The following is a 23,888-nucleotide window of genomic DNA, read 5'->3' on the forward strand; positions in this document are numbered from 1 at the left end:
CAAAAGCTTTAGCGAGGGACGTGAGAATGTCGAAGATGATGAACGCCCTGGACGACCTTGCACTTCAAGAACTGAAGAAAATGTAGAAAAAATTAGTCAGATTCTTCGTAAAGACCGCCGACTCAGTGTTCGAATGATAGCTGAATCTGTGAACATTGACAAAGACACCGTATGGAAAATTTTGCATGAGGATCTTAACATGACGAAAGTTTGTGCAAAGATGGTCCCAAGAGTTCTCACACCAGAGCAAAAAGAACGTCTCAAGGAATGTTGTGTTGACATTCTGCAGCAACTTGCCACAGATCCAAAGCTGTTTCATAAAGTAATCACTTGTGATGAGACCTGGATCTTCCAGTACAATCCTGAAACCAAAAGACAGTCAATGCACTGGAAAACACCGTCATCACCAAGAATGAAAAAAGCTTGTCAAGGCAAGTCAAAATTCAAAGCAATGCTCATTGTTTTTTTCGTGTAATTTTGGAAGAATGGGTTCCAGAAGGCACAACAATTAATCCGCATTATTATAAGGAAGTTTTTCAAAAGCTGAGAGAAAGAGTCAGAAAGAAACGGCCGCAACTGTGGAAAAATGGTGTCTTTCTTCACCAGGACAATGTCCCTGCTCACACAGCACTTTCTGTGAAGCAGTTTTTGACCGACAAACACATTACTACACTTGAACATCCTCCATATTCGCCCGATTTAGCACGTTGCAATTTTTATCTTTTCCCAAAAGTTAAATCAGTGCTTAAAGGGACACATTTTGAGTCAGTTGATGCTGTAAAGAAGAAAACGGCAGATATGTTGAAACAAGTGATAGAAATTGATTTGCTCCATGCCTTCGACCAGTGGAAAACAAGACTACAGCGATGTATTAGTGCAAATGGGGAGTATATTAAAGGGGACAAACATTACATTTGTAATACCAATAAATAAAGGTGAGTTATTTAATCAGTCTCTTTATTTAATAGACATACCTCGTATATGCCCTCCCCCCTGCATGCCAGTCCTTCTCTCTGGACTATAGCCCTTCCTCATTTTAGGAAGTAACTTGTTTGATTAAGGCCTATGTTAACACTTATCCACATGTGTCTCATCTGTTCTATCAATGCTCCTTTGAATTTGGAAGTTACAGTTAATGTAAGGAGTGTGACTGTTGATTATATAAAGAAAATGCAAATCCTGTGTTGCTCCTCGCTGTAATATTGCCAGGTACCTAAAATATATGAATTAACCAAATCCTAAATATAGAACAACAAGAGATTGTAGCTATAGTAATATATTATTAATACTTCTCTAAAAGGAAGGATAATAAAGTAAAGTAATAAAAATGAATAATGAATTATGGCAGAGATAATATAGCGAATTGGCTCGAGCAATAAACATTATGGGGCATATTCAATTATTTTTTTCCACGCTGCGGAAGAACTATTACCGTTAATTTGGTAATAGATAGCTGGATTTCAGCTTGCGGCTCAGGGAGCTGCTAGCTGAAATCCAGCGAGAAAATGACCGTATTAACGTTTTTTCCGCGCATGATTACCGCAACATTTTCGGGGTTTCCGCCGAGAATTGAATATGCCACTTTGTATTCCTTTTAATAAAAGCAAATAACATAAATAACCAATATGCTAATAAATTCATATAGCGTGTGCAATGTCAATAATATAATATATTCACATTTGAAATAAAAACAGAAGATGATCAGATTACAAATTTCATAATGGAGGTGGAGATAATTATTCAAGCATGGAATGTAAACTAAAAATCTGTACTCAGTCCCCATAAGTACCATACTGAATTACTATTCCCACTGAAAGATTTCTGTTGGCTACACTCCTATTAGCAAAAGTCTTCCTTCACCTTCATAGGAGATTGTTGTTTAATTACTTTAAGGTGGCCCCCGCTTAGCGATACTTCTAGAGCTGATGTGTCCGGCTTGACATCAGATGTATTCAACTCAGTTTCACTCTATATGAAAAGCTTTGTATTCATCCTGAGAGTACTGTATGTAACTTTCTCAGTTACTGATGTGTTTTGTCTATAGACATAGACTTATTCAAAGGAATCAGATTATCCGCAATTTTGCATTAAATAGTCCAGCTGGGAAAAACACTTCCCCTTCATCATCTAGTTAATTACTTGTAAGCTGGTTTTTGAAGAAATTATACTTAATAACAAAGATATATAATTAAAAACAACTTTTAAAAACTAATATAAAACCATGAGCCAATTCCCTATATACAAAGGATAAATAATATGAATGTATGAAAAATGGAAACAATCAACATGGGATCCTTGAGAGACAAAAATGCACAATTATATAATATCGATACATTTATTCAGCCTGTGAAAACCCTACAATTGTAATAAGTAAAAGTGGGATCACTAAAAATAACCATACATTTTAAAACCAAGGCTTATCTTTGAAACATTTTAAAATTTGAATTGCAATACAGTTCAAGCAATTTCCCTACTGGTCTTAAAATCTTGTATACTGACAGACTGGTTGGGAGGTGGTGCTATTTATGAAAATGTTATTTTATAAGCCAAAAATGAAGTTTTCTTCTAACATAATAAGCAAAGTTCAATTATTTTTTAGCAAAAAAAATCTCCCTCAATCTCAACAACCTGTTGCTTTTGACTGTGCTGTAAATCAATACAGAGCTACATCCTCATAATTGATGAATTCCTTCAAAGTGGAGTTTCTGCCATTAGGAAGGTAGGGCCATAACAAGGGCGGTGCGACGGGTACATCAGAATACAAGGGGCGCAGCTCCTTAGCCACCTGACAGTTTTTTCTTTCATTTCTTCACAGCTTCTGGTGACTGCCTCTTCCCCTGCTACGCACTAACAGTTAGATCAGACAGCTGTCAGGGCTGCAGCTGTTTGAACAGTGGGAGTAGCAAGAGCAGCTCCTATTTAATATGGAACTTCCATAACCATATAGACACACTGAATAGTAGTATGAGCCACTGCTCTCTCCCTACAGCACATATATAACTCTTTTTTTTTGTGACATTGATCTCTGTACTTCTGGTGGCTGGCCCCTCCTCCTGGACCACATACATACTACATACTACATCATCATCATCACCATTTTTTTATATAGCGCCACTAATTCCGCAGCGCTGTACAGAGAACTCACTCACATCAGTACTACAGATCAGAGATTCGTCTCTCCCCCTCTCTCCTCCCCTTCCTTCCTCTCCTTCTCTCCTCCTCAGCACTCAAGTGGCAATTATAAGTTAAAGGAATGGGTCTCACATTTACCTGGGGAATGTTTCCTGATGGGGGACCTACACCCGAATTCATCAGCACACATATCTTCCGATCCATTCCTTGTCAAATTCGGGAATGCGCAGAGCAAATTTATTTGCATTTTAAACAAACGCATTTTGCACTTAGTATGTGTGCCTTGATAGGGCCGCCACCAGAAATCATGGGGCCCAGTATGCCCCCCCCGGTGAGCGCTCCCCTCCCCCCATGAGCAACAGCGCAACACAAACTTACCTGGGGGCCTGCTGTCTTGCAGTCCGCTACTCTACGCTGATGTCTTCAGCCTGGCTGTCACCGTAACAGCCAGGCACCAGAATGCGATCGCAGGGGTGGAGGAATCATTCCCCTGCGATCATGTGATCTGCTGACAGCCATATCACATGATGATCGGTGACAGCCAGGCTGAAGACATCAGCGCAGAGTAGCAGAGACCAGCGGACTGCAAGACAGCGGGCTCCCAGGTAAGTTTGTGTTGCGCTATTGTACCGAGCCCCCTGGTGAGCCAGGGCCCGGTACAACAGTACCCCCTGTACCCCCCTGATGGCAGCCCAGTGCCTTGATGAATCAGGACCGCAATGTTAAAAAGTTAAAGTCAACCTTTGTTTACTCTTTAGCTAACATTGACTGCAAGACACTAGTTTTTTAAAAATCGAGAACACAAACGTCATTTTGCTTACATTCGTATCCCCTGAAAATGGAGACTTTTTATATGGTGTGTGTGATGTTATAAAGAAAGTGGCATATACTGGAATTAATACCCTTGAATGCACTTTTGTCCAGAGAATATACTTAGAGGTAAGTGACTGTGGCATTATAAACGTCTTGAAAATAGTGAGCACTGTACTTTATTGTTATACATTACATTATAATTAAATGACATATTTTATTTCCTTACTTACCCTAAATGGACCACCGTCTCCATCATCTAGTTCCAGAATATAGCCTTCCACAGGATTGTGTGCAAAGGGTGGCATTCTCCAAGCCAGAGTGACACTATTATTTCTAGTACAGCATTTCTCCAGCTGCAGTAGTGGTACTGGAGGCACTGTAACGGAAACTGAGTACAGATTAGTGTAACTCTGCCCTCCCCCCTCCAGCAGTGCTATAGAGATGAATTAGCTTGGTGATTCTTGAAGCCACTTAGACACAACAGAATAACTGATATTGATAGCCTAGTGACAACCTGTTCAAATATAATTATACTGAAGCTTTAAATAGTAGGGGATACTGCATTGATGGGTTTCTTTCTGTCACAGTTATATAACCTTTAATCATCTCACATTTTCCAAAAATCTCAAATGTTTCATCCTAAGAAATTGTCCAAACATGCAGTATTTCCCTTGTCATCCAGACATTTCTGTCACTACATCAGTCGTGACTTTTGGGGAAGTCACAACAAAATATTTCTGTTCATATCCCCTCCCTTAAAGTGTGTGTGTGGTGGGGGTAACAAACAAAAAGCAATACTTATTCTACGTAGGATGCCTGTAATCTTACAAATGGAAGTTCTAAATTAATGTTTTATAGCAATATATGTTTTAGAAGCTGAGCTTTAACAGTATTGTGTAAAAATCACTGAGAGCAAATTCAATTCTTTGATAATGGGAAAACCATCATCATTAGAGTTAATTTATAAGGTGCCACAGAATCTGCAGTGCCATTCACTTTCCACTTACTGATGATTTTTTTAATTGCATGGTATATAAATAGGTAAATTAAGTGAATAAATCATTGCTGCTAACAAGGTTGTTTATGTTTTGGTTCATATAAGTAACCTGGCAAGTGAGAAGGGCATTAAGACATTAGTGGGTCCAGGCCAAAGCTAACATTAGTGGATGCTCTTCACCCTTAGCAAAGATGCAAAATAACCTGTAAAAATATCCTACAAGAAGAGTGTATTCAGTTTTCTCAAAAGTGCTAAATAAAGCAAAAAATATATTTATTTATTCATATTTTCACTAGTACAATTTTTTAAATGTGAACTTCTTATAGATTTTAAGTTTCGGGAGGGGGATGATCAATGCTCTAATAGAATTCAGGATATATTTAGAGCTTAGGTAAGTTTTACAGTTAGGGCTTAGGCCAGCATTAGTCTTGGGCTAATATTAGGTCAAAGATTAATTTTGGTACCTTCAAATTTACAAATGGAGCTAATGTTAGGGCTAATGTAAATGTTATGATTATTACTATTAAACTATAGTTGAAAATAGTATTGAGTTTAATAAACTCACTGAATTTAATTTTATCAAGGGTATCTTACCATTCTCAAGATATTATCCTTCTTGAAACAAGGGTTCTCTTGTCCTTCTAGTACAAAAAAGGGCAGACATACTGTATGACTGGAACAGCCTTCATTGCTACATTTAGCTAACATTGCTCACCATGGTTCAGGAATTAGATATATATTTCACACCTTTTCCATTGAACAACTGTTGTGGCATTTTTGTTGCGAGCCACATAATAACAATTTATTCCACCTATAGAATCATTTATTCCACCTACAGAAGGCCATTTTATGTTCTTTCGTTCTATTGGCCCTCTGTTTTGGTGGGCTCCTTATAATATACATCTCCAATTTTTGTTGAGTTCAGTTCTATATTAAAATGTTTGCGTATTGCAGCCAAGCATTTTCACAAAATGTCTTGTTACCATTGTCAAACTATACATATTAAATAGCATTTTCCTCTGCCTGAACAGGACCAAACAAATGCAATCAGTCATATTTTGTCATGACATAAAACAGATGAAAATTATTATCTCACTTATCAGTGAACCACACAAACTCTTATAGGATATTTTGTATGTAGCAAAATTAACAGCTGCCAATATGTTCACATACAATTAGCCTTTGACAAATGACACAAATGTTTGTTTTTTTTTTACACCTGCGGAACTTGCTTGTACAACTCTCAAGAGACTTCTCTTAACCTCAACAGAAGAGGAGTTTCACAAACAAAGTGTTCCCACTATTTTTCCCCTTATGCTGCTATAGGCCTAGTAGTTTAGCTGCTATTATGCTTGTTTTCGCTGCATCATTAGAGCTCAGTGCTCTCAAGCTTACAAGGTTACTAAATCATTATGCTGTCAGGGGTGTTAGTGACCAACACATAAAAAATGTAGATCAGAAAATAAATGTATGATGCTACATTTGTGAGAAGACAGCATAGGGAAAAAATAAATTTATTGGCACAGATTTAAATTAAAAAGTGAATTTACAAATTGTGAAATAGTGTATTATTTATAACAACATTATGAGCAATAAATGGATGGCGAAATCTGTTTTATATAGTAACAAAATCATTACAAATAAAACCATAGCAAGCAAGTTTCATACAGCAACCCAGATTTTATAGTATCACATATTGATAGTAATCAGTAGATTGTGATGTTACTTTCTATGAAAGAAATCTATACTACCCTTGCTCAAACATGTCAACATTACCCATTTCATTAAAGAGACAATAGTTTAGTTTAGAATTTCCCACTTACATTTTCCATTTGGATCCAAGTGATTATCTGATTAAAAATCATACTTGATATTAAATAAGTATCTGAGCTCAGGTTCATTCCGGTAACTACTAAGTGGGAAATACTGAACCACATAAATGGATAATGTTGGCGTGTCTGTTTTCTTCCACACACATAATGACATAATGAGTGTCTAGGTTTTGAATTAAGTAGTACTTTAGCTCAGGGGTGTTTCTGGTCCAGAGGCTGCGGCCTGTCCTCCCAATATTCTACTGCCTGAAGCAAGGTGCTCACTTCTCTTGACTGCAGAAATTTCCAGATCCTGGCCTATTCAATGCAATGATAGCTGCTTTTGAAGACTGCAGTCATATATTTTAGACCTACTTAAGGCTTCATGACTTTTCTTTAGTATTATTATTATTATTATTATTATTATTATTAGGGAAGAAAATATCTAAATATGTAAATCCAATGCCCATGATAATTTATAACTCTGCTTGTCAGTAAATGCATCAGATTTCTTAATGATCCACTTTTACCATTAAAAGGCATATATAACAGCATTATGAAAAATTATGACAGGATTATAAAAAAAGGTTAGGACCATTGCAACTAAAAATCTACTATACATAAGAGGTGTACACTTTCAGCACTTTTGCAAGGTAGGCAATATTAAGCCTGTTAATTCATTAGTAACTAGTGAAGTCGCTAAGTCTGTAAGTTATATCTGTTCTTTGTGCACAATGATATTGAATGCGCTTCAAACACTTACAAAGTGTTTGCTTGCCAGTTATATATTTTAAAATATAGATTTTACTTGTAAGGAAAAGAAAACTTTCATTCTTTCAGTTTGCTGAATACAGTGATACTGAAGTTGCCAAGTTGATGTAGAAAATTGTGCTTTGTGACGTCAACTTGTATTAAGGGTTAAAATTGACCCAGGGGATTTAAAATTTGATGAAGGTGAAGTATTTTTTACTTGTCCTTGAGAAGTACGCAGGTTTGTATATTTTTAGAACCAATGAAAGTTAAGAGAAAATATTATGATATGTGAAACTAATATGCCTATGTAGCAAATGCTTTGACAAATGTATAATAATGCTTCTTTATTTTTATTTAATCACACAACTTTTTTGTATGAGGTGTCTATGATGGCGTGAATAAAGCTACATAACTTACTTCAGAGATGTAAAGACTCAGTGCCATCTTCAACAAAGTTATAAAGACAAATTAACTTCACATGATATCTCTAGATAGTAAAATGGCAGTAAAGTTCTCAGAGCCTAGGTTTAACGTGTCAATTATTTGATCTATTCAATCCAACCTAACATCTCTTCAGTCATGTACTGTATTCATTAAATAGCAACAGTCTCTCACCACAGGTACCCACAATTTCATGTTGCTCATGTACAGTGAAAAGCACAAAGCAAATAAGGACTGTGAGCTCACCCTTACATTTCATCTGAATAAAATCCAGCTGGTGAATGGCTTGCAGCAATGGGTCGTTGTCCAATGTAAGGTCAAATTCAGGAGATACTTTTGGTTCCAGTGCTCCTTTAACCCACTGCTCCTGGGAGCCTTGGACTCGCTTTATCAAAGCATCTGAAATCTTTTGTAAAGCACAGAAGTCAATATAAAAGGTGTAATCATTTTCAAGAAATACCAAAAGTCACCACAGTCAGACACATTTAAATGTATGATGAAAATAAATGACACATTTTGGGCCTGATTCATTAAGCAACGTAAATGCTGATACGTGCCGTATTTTGCTTTAAATTGCTCCACTCATGCCCAGAAACAGACTATATGCCAGAGAAGGCAATTCATCTTCGAGCGCAGAGGACACATACGACAGGCTACGATTTTATGGGCGTAACGGGAAGAGGAATAGGCTTATGCATGTAGTCAATGTACAGTATGATTTTGCCAAGCTTAAGTGCACACAGCAGCATTTGATTCAAGCTCTGGGCATCTCTAAGGTGCGTGTTTTTCTGTTTTTATCACCTGCACCAGCTACAGGTCAGGTGTAAGTGCAGAATGATAGTGATGACGGTCGCGTATGCATACTAGAAGATTTGCAATCAAGAACAACTGTACAAATTTATTTTATGTGCAGTAGACTTTAATAGAATCATGATAAATGTATTTTATGGGGGAATTTTTTTTTGGGGGGGGCGTTTTTATATTATTTTTTCATTAATGGCTATATTTTATTTTTTTTTATAATCTGTTTTTATTGTTTCTTGAAGTCATACATACAAAATATATAACAGTTTTTTGTGCATATAAAAATACAAGATTAACAATTCGATTCAACAATCTTGACTTACAATATTTTAGTTATATTTGCTCTGATATCCAAAAGTGCACAAGAAATTTGGCTTTAGCTGTTTTGTATCTATTTCTCAATCACATTTTTAAATGATAGGAATATGGGGGGGGGGGTAGGATTAGTATGGTGGGCCGAGGTGGGGGGGGGGGCAAGGGAGTGAAGCTCAGCTTGGAGTAACTTTTAGCTGCGTTAGAGATACCATAAGCAATATAATATTCACTATAGAACCCTTTTTTTTTTTTTCTTTTCCACAAGAAACAAATGAATGGGAGAAGTGTAATTTAAGCCTTAATACCATCTTTTACCCTCCAATTATTGTATTCCAGTATTCACATGATATAAAATTTTGTTCTCTGAGTTTGTCATCTTATACAGGTGAATATCTTGCTATAGTCTACGTAATAAAGACCATGTAGTTGACTCAAAAATCTTCATAATTGTGTCTTGTATATTTTGAGGTAGGGATTCTATATAGAGTCCCCATTTGTGATAAAAACGTGACACTCCCCTCTCAATATCTAGAATTGTTGCCCTTCTATCAAAATAAAGAGTTTCTAGTATTTTTGCCTTCACCTGAGCAACTGAGGGGGAAGAGGTCTTTATCCAATGTCTCAATATCACTTTTTTCGCTATTGTCACCAATACAATCAGTGTTGGTTTTATGTCAGTTTCTGGGAGACTGGGTATCCAGTTACGGAAATCTGCAAACATTAATGCATTAAAGTCTCTCTGCAGTTTAATGCGGAAACTGGTGTTTATAAACACCACAATCTTGTTCCAGAATCTCTCTATTTTCCTACAACTCCACATATTGTGTATGAAGGTGGCATCTGCTTCTCCACATTTAGGGCAACATCCCAGTTCACCTGGTAACATGAGCTTTCTTTGATGTTGTGACACATATGCTCTATTAATTGTTTTATAATGAACCTCTTGGAGATCAGCTGAGGTAAGAGCTTTCATTATGTGATCCACATGTTTCAATAGTGGGTCAGAATCTGTCAGCTCAGGTGAGTCTTTCTGCCAAGAAGCTAAAGTTTTTGACCATAATTTAGGTATGCTGCCAGCAATGATGTCGCTATATACACATATTTAATTCTATAGGTATTAGTGACTAAGAAATGTATGAGAGATTCAAATTCATCAGAGATTGGAAGACAAAGTTTATGACCAGTGATATTCATGGTATAATGTCTGGCTTGTAAGTACATATAAAATTGTGTATTTGGTAGGTTATATTTCTCTCGGAGTTGTTGGAAGGTATACATTGTGCCTCCTGGGTCAAAAATGTCCTTTATGGCTGCAATTCCTTTTGCTTTCCATTTTAAAAAGTTTGTGTTGTCTATACCAGAAGGGAATTCAGGGTTACCCCAGAAAGTTATTTATTTCGTATATGGTTTCTTTCGTTGATAAGTCTTTTTGATTGCTAACCATGCTTTGTAAGTATGTATGAACAATATATTATTCAGTATATGTGGAGGAATTTTTGCTTTAGGTAGATGAAGCAATGCTGCACTAGAATATGGTGTAAATATTTCCCTCTCTAAGTTTTTATTGGTGTATACATCACGATTAAGGAGCCAATCTAGTGCATATCGGAATAAGGCTGATCTAGAGAATGCTATCACATCAGGAAATCCAATGCCTCCATTTTTTCTATTTTGTTTAAGTTTGTTTCTAGCAATTCTCGGACGTTTGGATTGCCAGAGAAATCGCAAAAATATTTTTGTACAATTATGGGCATCTAATTTAGTAAGTCCCATTGGTAGCATCTGAAGTAAATAACTTAGTTTCGGAAATACAACACTTTTAAGAACTACATTCCGACCAAGCAGAGATAAATGTAATTTTTCCCAGTTATTTAACATGGAAGTCAGTTGCGTTAGTATTGGGGTGAAGTTTTTATTATATAAATTTTGTATACGAGGAGTAATATTTACCCCTAGATATTTAAGTTTATGATTGGCTACTGTAAATTGGGAAGTAATCAATGGGCTCGACAGGATAGATTGATTACCAGATATGGGTAGGACCTCTGATTTATTCAAATTAATTTTATATCCGGCAAATTCTTCATATTGTGTAATAGTGTCCAATATGGCTGGTATTGAGGTCTCTGGGTTGGTTACTAATAAAAGCATATCGTCAGCAAATAATGCTAATTTACACTCTATTTTCCCCACTCTGATACCTTGATATGCTGTATTTTCTCTCAGTGCTACCGCCAGTGGTTCGAGAGCCAGAGAAAATAGTAACGGAGACAATGGACACCCTTGCCTAGTGCCTCTTTGGACTGCAAGTGGGGACGAGATAAATCCATTCGCCATGACTCTCGTTAATGGGTTGGTATATAGCGCACATAGGATTGTTATGTAATCCGAGGGAAAACCAAACTTATGCATGGATTCGAATAAGTGATCCCATACCACCATATCGAATGCTTTCTCAGCATCTAACGAGAGCACCAAATTTGGCTCCTGCGAGCCTGAGTATTCAATCTCTTGAATTACTGTTAATACCTTTCGTACATTAGTCACTGAGTGGCGGTTCCATACAAATCCTGTTTGATCACTATGTACAACAGATGGGATTACAAATTTAAGGCGTTCTGCCATGATTTTTGTAAAAAGTTTATAATCCACATCCAACAGTGATATTGGGCGGTACGAACTGGGATTTTTGGGGTCTCTCCCTGGTTTCGGCAACACTTTTATAATAGCACTATTAAAGTGCATCGGGATAGACTGTTTTTGCAGGATGGAGTTGTAAAAATTTGTTAACGGTTCCACAATTTGTGATTGTAGTAACCTGTAAAACTAACCACTCAGTCCGTCTGGACCTGGGGCTTTAAAGGGTTTTAAATGTTTAATAGCTGAGGTTACCTCTTCTATTGTAATGAGTGCAAGTAGTGCTTCCCTTTGTTCCTCTGAAATTTGTGGTAAAGTAATCTGTCCCCAAATGTGGCTATATTAATAACATTTGACAATACTTGAATACTTTTATTTTCTGTGTGTTCTCCTTGGATTTTTTATTGTACATATAAATTGTACGTATCCTGCAGGGTATTGTGTGTGTCTCAATACGGCAAGTGCCGTATAAGCAGAGTGCACCTAGACCATACCTCCCAACATGAATGTCCCCGGCAGTGGGACCACACCTCCAGAGGACTACTCAGCGCTGTACAGCTAGACTGCCCATTAGAAATCTCTGTCGCCACCCAATGTTCCCACCCGCAGGACAAACATGATCTAAAATCGTGACTGTCCCGCTGAAAATCAGGAAGGTTGGAAAGTGTCCCTAGACCAGTATTCAACAATGGACCTTTCTTCAGATCCACTTCTATTTGAATACGGACATATGTATGCCCTATCTACATGCATTTTTTTTTTTTTAAAACAAATGCACAATATGCCTTAATGAATCAGGCCCTTTATGACAGAAAGCTACTCAATTAGCTGTTTAATTAGAGATTCATCAGTGAGTCAACAATTAGTATATATATAAATAGCACCGTTTAAGTGAAAGAGAATCCAAGTTATTAATGCATGTATGTAGTCAACATTTTACATCAGAGAACAATAAGTAAAATAACACAGACTTTAGTCCCAATTATGACATGGCAAAAGGTACTCGCTGCCTTTCACAAACGCACAGCTAAAACCAGAAAAAATTATATTAAAACTCCATATAACAAGCATTAATTTTTTTACTTTGAAGATCATAAATGAGCAGTATATGCTGATATTAGTTCTACAACAGCAGAAACTGCCATGATATTCTCTCTCAAAATGTGTTGCAGTCTTGGATACATATTGATACATTTCAAAGGACAGCCAGTTCCTCTGCTTTTATTATATATCTAATTAGGGCAGGCTGGTAAATTTTGCAAGGGGGCTGGGGCTGGAATAGTGTCAAAATGCTCCGTATACACACTAATAAACACAAATTAATTATATGTGGCATATGATAACCCTACATACTGCCAAAATAGCAATATATACCTAAAAATACTACTACCTTTACAATGAATATAAAAATAGTCTGCAGTAGCAGTATTAACTGAAGCATAACCTATCATTCATCCGATAACCAGCAAGTTTCATTGTCTACTGTACCTCCTAAACTATAGTATTAGACAAACTATTGTCATATAGATGTTGCATTATAAGTGGAAAGGAAAATGGGGTATAGGGGCATAACATAGACAGTCCAATGAGGCAAAATATGTCTCTACCCATGGATTGATAGAAATGATTGCAAAGTAAATTTATGTTAAAGAGAACATACTTCTGTTTCGTTTGCAATATGTTTAAGTTATTACTAATATATTAAACTATTATTTTGAGGTTAATTTGATTGTCAAAAGAACCCATGAAATCTTTCTGATGTATCACTCTTATCACAGGTTAAAAAATCCTGGGCTACAACAGTGTATAGTCACATGTATATAGTGTACTAAATACTTTGTAGTATACAGTGATCAGGTTCAGTAACTTCAGGAGACCCATCGGCCATGATAGACCTTGCTATCCTGATATTTTTTCATGTAAATAATAGAAAAGCATGACATTTATCACACTGTGGTTTACCAAACTGCCGAATATACTACTGGTACAAAGAGTTTTATGAGAAGCGCTATGGAATTTGTTGGCGTTATATAAATAAATGATGACGATGATAGCTCAAACCGTATTCTGTCCCTTTCAGTAACAGCCTGTGCTACTCATCAGCATTGAGCCAGTATCTCTAAAGGAGGGCCCGACCAAAAGATTGGGCCCCTGCAGCTTGAGATGTCCTCCCCAAAGCTATGTAGTACTGTGACAATCATGGTACCGCTGGATGTTGGGTGCAAGGGAAATTATGGCCTGCTTAATATATAAATAAATAAATAAATAAATAAATAATAATGCCATTGTTACAAAACCAAATATTTATCCCCATTAATTTTACTGTTGTGCAGTGAGCTTAATACATACTAAACTGGAATCTTCTTCTGTTCTTTATCCAACATAACTCTTATGGATAAAAACACAAAACCCTCATACCTGAAGCTGACTGATCCCTAGGAGCTCTTAACAAAAAATGTTAATGTTCAGTAAACCCCCTATTTAATAAATGGGCAACCACTGAGTTGCAGTCTCTCATCCATGAATACAAATTATTTGAATAAAGCATATTTTCAGTCTTCACTGTTTTTAACATTTTTTTCCTTTCTTTCAATTTTTTTTTTAAACAATTTGTCCATGATAAGATATATTCAAAGCTCATTAATTTTAGCGTGGAAATCCTTAGAGCAAATTTCAATCCTTAGTATATATGGACATCGAATAAATTAAACATTATTCCAAACACTGCAAATTTGTGCTAATATAGTTGATATATAATGTAATTGATGTTTGTAATAAAATTCTGTCCCAAATATATATAAATTAAAATTGTGTTCTCTGTAGGTATTTACAGAACATGTTATTTATATAAAATGATTTGCTATTACTTTTGCACATGGTCATTCCAGATATTCACAGTGCAATACTGAATTCTATTGAAACTGTTTTTGTGCTCTACTCCTGTTGCCACTGATATGTGTTACAGTGAGCCTTGGAGGATACATGCCTATTATAGCACACTGCCTCAAATTACCTCATTAAAGTATACTAATTGGAGTGTATTGTCTGCAAAACAATATAGTACAAACATAATTTATACATTAATGACAAGCATTAAACATTCAACTGTTACACTGCTTTTTATACATACAGAAGTGTAAATGAAGTTAACAATCATTCTTTGGAAAAAGGCTCAATATAATTAGTTTGAAGGATGAAACTTTTTTTAACTAAATTCAATATGAAATAAATAAGAGAATATTATGGAAAGCAGTAGAGAGAGACTAAGGCACGTGGGAAGACAGATTTACCAGAGTACACACTAGTCACCCAGATGAACAACACAATTCAGCACATTTCATAATCCAGAGTTTGAGATATCCTACTAATTTAAAGGGTTTTTAAACTTGATAATCAATGTTAATGCAAGTCTTTTGGATAACATGGGGAAGTTTGTGTAATCTGTGGGTGCGCCTTAGGAAAAAAATGTTCACTCATTTCTAATGCGTTATATTATTATTATCATTCTTCATTTATAAAGTGGCAATAAGGGGAAGGGAAGCTATGCAGTCAATAAAAGTTTCATAATTGACTATATACTTACTGTTAGCTGTGCATCCACCTCTGGTGTGTTACCAGAAAATTAGCACAGTGTGTAAAGACCTAAAGTAGTAATCAATTGATCTCTATGAGGACTGCACTGTCAGTATATACAGTACTGACTTCAAACTCTAGACACACCATCAATGCAGTTTGTGCATTTTTGTTCAAGGTGACATTTCAAGTCAGAATTGCCCTGACATTCTTTTAAGCTGGTGACAGCTTGAAGGGTGTGTCTGCTATAAATGACAGCCTTAATGGTGTGTCTGTTACAAAACAGTAAATTGCACTGGCCTATACAAGTTGTGGATTACTACAAGCTCTACTACCTCTAACAGTAACTTACTGAACATTTTGTTAAACTTCACTGTTAATATAAACCATGTTGCATTATGCTGTGCACTCAAAGAATTAAGGGGCACATTTATCAATATTCACATAAAGTGAAAAGTAGTTTTCAATCATTATCGCAATGATAAGGATTGAACTATTTCTCACATTTATGTACAGCACTGCACAGAAACAGCAGTTCCGAAAAACTGCTGTTTCAGTGATAAAAAAAATCATACTTACCCCCCTCTTCGGAAGCGCTGTCTCCGGGTCTTCTCTTCACTCTTCAATTGCGCATGTCCAGTTCCAAGAACTGGACATGCGCACACAGATCCCCTCTCTGTCTCTGCAACGATAGTTGCAGAGAGAGCGCGCTGAGTGACAGGGAGGGATCATGTGATCCCTCCACACATGCGCTGTACAGCTCTGCTCTTCGGAGCAGAGCTGACAGCATTAGATTTCTTCAATTCCGATGATGTACGCCAGCTTCAGCTGGCGTACATTAACATGACAAGTTCCCGAAAAAAATGTTTTTTCGGGACTTGTTAGATTGCGGCCAGGAGCAGTCACCATACTGTTGTATGGTGACTGCTCGCAAAAACAATCTGAAGTGAAAAGCAGTCATTTTCATCAGTCATCAGTGCGATGGGACTTTAATAAATTTGCGTTGGACACTTTCTGGACCAAATTACACGGTAAGTGCACGATAGTGCAATACCGTTTTTTCTTAAATATGCCCCTTAGAGTTTAACTTGTCTCTTATGAATAAAAAAGGAAAAGGGCTATTAATAAAGCCTTTTATTTACTTTAAATCAATGTATTACTGATAAGCACAAAGAAAGTAGTGAACAGATGTAATTTAACATCTATGAGACATGCATTACCACAGTGTTGAGGTGCCACTTTTCTGTGTAGGCTGCATTCAGTCACAGTATGCGTCTGCAAAATGTTGGCAAACATAAGCCGGTAGGCAATAACATTTCTCACTTCACCTAAATATAATAGTTAAATCTATTATTCCAGGACAAACTGCAGTTTGTTCAGGGACAAAATAAATATATGGATTTCTAACTATTAATTTGTTGGTTAAATGTGAAATACAAGAAACAAAAGCACATATAATCCTCATAAACAATGTTCTTATTACTCCCACACTACAAGCTTTTTGATTATGACCTGTCACCCCTACCTCAAAAGAAATCTCAATATTATAGTACATTACTGCAGAATGTATTGCCACTTTAAACATAAAATATATTAATAATACAACCCTAAATATATAGAATGACCTTTCAAAAAAACACCCACTGGCAAGTTGTTATATGATTTTGCATTTTGTAAGCCTGGTTCAGCTCTGGTTCAATAAACTAGCAGGACAGACTCCTAAACAAAGCTATAGCTGGTGCCAAGCCTAATATACACAGTCGTATCTGGTGCCAAGTCTAATATTCATAGCTATGTTTGTTGCCACGGCTAATATCCATCTGGTGACAATTATAATGTACAGAGCTACATTTGGTGCCAAGACTAATATGCAAATCATATCTGGCTTTTAGATTAATGTGCAGAGCCATATCTGGTGATAAGGCTAAAGTGCAGAGCCAGATCTGTTGCTAATGCGCAAATTCATACATATTTACTTACCCACTGATGTCTCCCGCCCTCTCCCTCTCTGACCAGTAATTGTTCTCACCACCATCAGGTTACACTTACATCAGCTCTCAGCACTGAGTGTTCCTAACCTACACTGAACTAAAGTGGCATCCAGACAGATTTCAGTATAGGACAGGAATCCAAACAACTATAAACTGGTGTTGGTAGCTGATCAGGTTGGAAGCACAGAGGCTTTTGGAGGAAGAATTTTGGAGACCCTGCTGTCCTCCAAACACTGGCTCTGAAAGTATCTGAAAACCTACTAAAACAGCTGGCACTCTCGCCAGTCGCACAACATTCATCACAGCAAGAACATCAGTACAGAAAGAGAGATAGATTGTAAAGTCACAGAGGACTTAAAAAGGTGATTGTTTAAGCAACATAACTACCAATGGGCTTATGTGAGGATACCGGGGCTTTTAGGACTAGAGCTCACTAGGTTATCCTGCCCTCTTAGGTTCAGAAATCACACAGGCAAGGAGGAGAATGAAAGAAACAACACTATCTTTACTTTTTCTACAGTAACACAACAGAGAATAAGACTGCACACATTAAGCAATAGGTCAGGGTATCACCAGTATCAATAGGAGTCTCAGCAAAGTTCCCCACCAACTTTAGCCATGCAGCAGTTCCACAGGCAAAAGAGTATGTCGCCAGGAGGTTCAGGGAACGCTAGTATCTTGCTGTTCCAGACCACTTGGACAACTTTCCACCTGCGTGGTGAGGCTCCAGGTACCAGTTTATCCAATCCTGTGGATGCACCAATTTACCCAGAACCGGTCAAGTATCTTCTGATGGAATGAGGTGATGACAGGTCCCCAGATGGAGCAACAACCTCCTTCCCAAGATACAGGACAGCGACTATCACTGGGTCTGCTGGTAGAGTACAGAAGCTAAACACCAGTCAGCATTGCACCTTTCAGGAAAACAATCCTCAGAAAATCCACATACAACCCACACCCCACTGGAGTGGTTCCTTATATCCATGGTCAAAATCTCATGGTGTTTTTCCCCTGGGTCTCTCATTCTTAAAAATTGGTTGGTGCTGGACCAGGGGGCTGAAGTGTGAGTGGAGATGAGTCAGCCTTCCTCAGTGGCTCCTCTGCTCTGTGCTAGCCACAATGTGGCCAGTACTGTGGAAGACAATGGGTAATCCTTGGCTTTCTCCACCTCCAGATCTTAGATAGCACCCAGTCCCTCAAGCTGATAGTACTTAAATCTTTAGCAGCTACATTATATAAAGTCGTGAACGTGTATTCACACTTTATAATTTTTATTTGGACTACTGCTGATTCCCATTGGATTTTATTGGAAAAAGCCACAGATGTTTGTTTAATATAATTTAATTTGTATTCATATTTTCTAGTTCTGTATGTATTTAATTACATTTTATATAAAAATTGTATCTTTCACATTTATTAATAACATTATCAAAATAATTTTGTTGCTTGTTTTTGCGACACAACGCAATCCCTATGCTATCATGGACATAAATATACTTGTTATGCTTGTCGCACGGTTGGAGCAAATGATAGTGTTTTTGAGCTGAAAGCATAATGAGATGAATCTTACTTCACAAATGTACATAAATTTTCATATGCCTCTACCTCAAGATAAGCACAGCTGGTAAATTCTGCTCATTACATCCCAGAATTCTAACACTTTTAAGTCTGGGGAGTCATCTCAGCGCATTCTGCCATACATGCACAAGGGGGAATATTTACTAAACTGCGTATTTAAAAAAGTGGAGATGTTGCCTATAGTAACCAGATTCTAGCTGCCATTTTGTAGAATGTACAAAATAAATGATAACTAGAATCTGATTGGTTGCTATAGGCAACATCTCCACTTTTCCAAACACACAGTTAGTAAATATACCCCAAGATATATTTCTTGTTAGAGAAACAACAGTTATGTAGATAAGTAATATGGTTTACATAGGGCAGTTTTGTTTTTGGATTCTTATATTTTTGTATTTATTTAGGGGATTATGCAGTTCATTTTTTGTGTATGTAGATTGAATATCTCTGCCCATCCCCAAATATATTATTTTTGCCTAGTCATATGCTTCTATATATTGATATAAAATACTGGACTACAACGTCTTTTGCCATTTTGTACAGTATATCATTTTTGGCTGACCTTTATCATGTTTTTTTTTTTGTTTTTTTGTTTTTTATTATCATATGTTCAAACCTTTTGCTAAATATATAAACACTCCACTGTCCTGCAATGCTGCAATAAATATTATTATTAAATATAACAAAAAAAACCATGGTGTCCCCCACCATACCCTCCCAGGGCTGACAAGTGCTGGAGCTCTTGCCGCTCCTCTGGGCTGTGTGGGATGGGGTAATTAACAAGAGTAAAACCCCTGGAGTGATCCAAGTATGGGTCAAGGTTCCTAGGACCACTGCTCAGTATACCTAAGAAAAAATAAAGCAAATTAAAAACATCTACATACCTTTCAAGTAAACACCTAAAAATCCCAGGACTCCACAAAATAATTTTTCATCAATTTATTAAATAGAAAAATAATATTTTCTTTCTTTATCTGCTGTATTCCTAATGGAAAAAATAAATCTGATTTTCTTTATTTTGTCTTAATTTGTCATAGTTCAAATGGCAAAAGAAAAAAAGTACCTCGTAGAATGTCTTTATATGCCCAGCTAGCCTGTGATGCAGACAAACAGGCTGACAAATTGATGTGGGAAGTCACCATAGAAGGTAAAAAGATAAAGGCTCTGCTAGATTCTGGCAGCACAATGTCCCTTGTGAAAGCAGATTTAGTGAGCCCCTTAAAATGTAAAAAGGGAAATGTTGGGGTAACCTACATACACGGGGATACACAGCATTCTGTTACCACGGAAGTAAACATAAAAACACAGTATGGTTTTGGGGTAGTCACTGTCCGTCTAGTTCCTGGTTTGAAAGTTGACGCAATATTGGGGAGAGACTTTTTCCACTTATGGAAATTATGGGAGACCCACTTGGTTGCAAAAATAAATAGACCAGCCCCGCGTGATATTACTGATACAGTGGTAGCAGGAGTGTTCCCCAAGTCAAATGTGTTCCCTTTGTCCAATGTGCTGAGTAAGTCAGGAAATGACAAGGGCACCAGTAGAGTACAGGATTTTGTACCTCCTATTGAAGGGGGAAATATGGTTGAATCTATTGATTGTGTACCCGGGATTGATGTAAGGAAAAATGTTTTTGCCTTAAAGCAGTTAAAAGAAGCCAGTAGAACCTGCTAAGAGATTGCCGTACCCCCACATGACTATAACCCAGGATTTATTGTGTCAGTCATTTAAACGAGGAAAATACATTTAGGAGCGTTTGGTAGTTCCTAAACTATATAGAAGAGCAGTGTTGGACTGGGCTCATGGGTCGACAACTACCAAGCATCAAGGGGTAGGAAAAACCCTAGATAAGGTTTTACAGCAGTTCTTCTGGCCAGGGGTTTGAAAAGATGTCTTTGATTGGTGGTCATCCTGCCCTGAGTGTGAATGCCATGTTTCCAGACCTCAGTCTAAAAGTCCAATGGCAACTACCCCAGTTTCCTCACTAACCGGTGTTCCTTTGGGTTGGAAAAGATCTGTAACCAATACCCTTGCACTCAGTTAGCTAAAACGTTTATAGGAAAAATTAGAGGAGCATCTAGAGTTACAAGTGTTCCACCTGTAGGTTGAAACAAAGGGGGGACGATATGTGACAGAGTCACTGGAAGGAGGCTAGATACAGAGGTATGTGTCCCAGGCTTCCAGCATTGTATACATTATGCACAGTCCGGGTCTTCTGTTCTATCATTCTCTAACAGACTGATCAAGGGATGCACCTGTGAGGTGCTTGTAATAAGGCAGCTGGGATATGCAGCCAGTGTCTCAGACCTGGGGGAGGTGAGCTGCCTCCTGAGACACTCTGCTGCAGGGAGCAACAGTTACATGTGGTTTGGTGTATGTGTGGGACATAAGGTCCTACACATGAGAGAGGGCCTCCATAAATGTATTAGCTAGAAGCCAGACGGCTAGGATTTTATTTGTGTTTTGTTCCTATTTTCAAGCTGGTGAATAAACTGGCTGTGGCTGTTATTCAGAAACTTCTGGACTCGTGTGTCTTACTACTGCTGTTCACCCAGGAGATGATACCTGTTCCCCTGATTATGCTACAATATATATATATATATACATACATATACAAACAGTCGCATAGGACCATTACTGTGATTGGAGCTGAAAGTGAGCTGTGTGAGCACCTCTACACTACTGTAGAGCCAATAACAGGGAGATCTGCTCGTGTTTTTTTGGCAGTTACTGCGAAGCTCCTGAGGGAGGAGGTCTAAATAGGGAAATGTGTGATCGGGAGAGCGGACAAACAGTGCAGTGAAATTGAAAGGAGGAAAAAGAAAGATAAATGGTGAAACAAAGCCAGGTAATAATACAAAACTGGAGAGCAAAGAGTTATTTGTCAGGGTGAGAGCTGTGCAAAGTGGGACCAATATGTAATATCATATCATTTAACAAAAAAAATGAGTGTGCCTTTCAATTTTATTATCTTCAATTTATACTTGTATCTGTGAGAACGGTGAACTAAGCATGGTGATCATTAGGATTCCTTGCCTCCCAACAGTGTGCTAAGCTTGCCTATTTTAATGTGTTGGCCCGTCTACATGAGGCCACTTAAAGTATTTTTCCAGGGCCATTTTAAGCTCTAAATCTGCCCATGTCTACTGTGACAAAATGAGTTTGATAACACCTTAACCAGCCTGTCTCTCGTTTCTCACAATATGTGGATTATAACATTGTCAAAGTCGAATAATTGGATGAAAGAAAGTATATTGATTAATATTGTTTTACCGTGCGATTGCGATCAGTATGCCACATGTCATGGCGCAATTGCACTATAAATAACGCACGCATACACTTGCACTTACACATTTACTTGTATATAGTTCATATTTATAATAGTTCCAATCCACAGTTGTTTATGAGCAGAAGTTATTTGGTTTATAGTTAAATATTATTAGGTTATATGTACATGTTTGTGAGATCTAAGGTTCAGGTCACAGGAAGCATGTCATGTTTGGTATCATTCTAATCCCCTATTTATCCGCAGACGTCCAGTTCATTCGCCGAAAGGACGCACATTGCGTATGCTAGTTATGGATGATGGTGAATAAATGATGGGAATGGTATTTTCTGTGTAATGCTAATAGACCAGTTTAAACTAGTTCTAGGCGGGAAGATTAGTATTCATCTTCTGGAGAGCTGAACCCGACCCTTGGAAAGTAAACCCCCACCCTTAGAGGGTGTCGTTTGAACTGACCTATGGACTGCATTACACTGGACCTTCCTGAAGCCTGAACCAATGGAAACTTGCCAAGTCATCTGTATTGTATTTACTGTAACACCAAATGTATATATATTGCTCCCTGGAAACAGTTTGCAGTCACTCTGACCACAGTCTTCAGGACTGAAGGACGGTAAGCTGGATCCTGCAGAGTGCAGCACCACCATATGTATGTATCGGCTGTACTTATTTATTGAACTGTTGCTTTTGCTAAATAAATTGCATATGCTTTGGAACCACAAAATGGTTATTGGAAAACAATGAAATTACTTTAATAACATGTACGTTTTATAGCTCTGGTTTTGTTCAACTGCAGTATCTGATTACATGTGGATAAAGGGACATTGTAGCTCATTGTAAATATTTATATTGTTTATTGTATATTGTGTATATTGCAGTGAAGTTGTTGCTCATTGTTCTTAAAGTGTAGCCAGGTGGGTTATGGCTATCAGGTTCCAGGATACAGGTGAGGGAGCTGTAGCTACATTCATTCTCACCCCTCCTTTCTGTACAGAAAGCATGGAACAGCTGGGGACCCTGTGACATAACAAAGCAGTGCAAGGAGTTAATTTCAGGAAGGGTTAACTGTTATTTGATATTTGGAGGTGGGGAAGGCCAATTAGTACCCACTGTCCTCCAGAGGACTGCCTGAGACATTCTGTCTGGGAAACTGCAGGGGAGCCACTGTCGAATAACAGCCTTTCTCTACTCCCCCTCCAACACTATAGTCCAGTACTCACCAATGTTTAAGAAGGAGAGACCCAGGGATTTGCCCAGGGAGGGGAAAACACTGTGGAAATTTGACCCGAGATAAAAGGAGCCACTCCATGGAGGGGAGGTGCTATTCATTCTGAAAATTGATGGCTGGAATACTTCGGCAGATCCATGGGTCGTCAAGTCAGGACAGCCAGGTCACACTAACTCCTTAAGCTAGTGGGGTAAGAGACTGATGATGTGGTAAAACTGTCTGGCATTTTTTTTACAGTGTGTATATAATATTCTAGTGATTGTTTTTGTTACAATAAATGTGTTGTTATACTTTCTTACTGCATTTGCCTTAGTGACTTTGAGAACCCTAGAAGGTACTGGGTAGGCTTCCCTGGGCCAGAAAACCTGGCATCTTCACATCTACCACTATCAAATATAGTGCAAATCAGAGCACAGTTGCAAGTGGTGGAGTTCCTGGACTGCACTAAAATCAAAATGTAAGGGAAGGGGGGGGGGGGTGTTGTATAATCCCCCTACAACAAGGATAATTTTTAACAAATATAAGCTAC

General features: G+C 37.6%; 1 protein-coding gene across 2 annotated transcripts in view; it reads right to left on the reverse strand.

Annotated features, from left to right (window-relative positions):
* The window catches only part of TRIM67 (tripartite motif containing 67), a 92,676-nt gene that overhangs the window by 20,023 nt on the left and 48,765 nt on the right, over positions 1–23,888 (reverse strand). The window contains exons 5-6 of one of the 2 annotated variants that reach the window (XM_075203470.1): positions 8,200–8,353; positions 4,176–4,321 (exon numbers count right to left, since the gene is read on the reverse strand). In XM_075203470.1, the coding sequence (XP_075059571.1) occupies positions 4,176–4,321; positions 8,200–8,353 (300 nt within the window). Of the gene's footprint in view, positions 1–4,175; positions 4,334–8,199; positions 8,354–23,888 lie in introns of both variants that reach the window. The other variant, XM_075203469.1, reaches the window with a different exon arrangement.

This window comes from Mixophyes fleayi, chromosome 3, assembly GCF_038048845.1.
Source record: "Mixophyes fleayi isolate aMixFle1 chromosome 3, aMixFle1.hap1, whole genome shotgun sequence".
Taxonomy (NCBI): Eukaryota; Metazoa; Chordata; class Amphibia; order Anura; family Limnodynastidae; genus Mixophyes; species Mixophyes fleayi.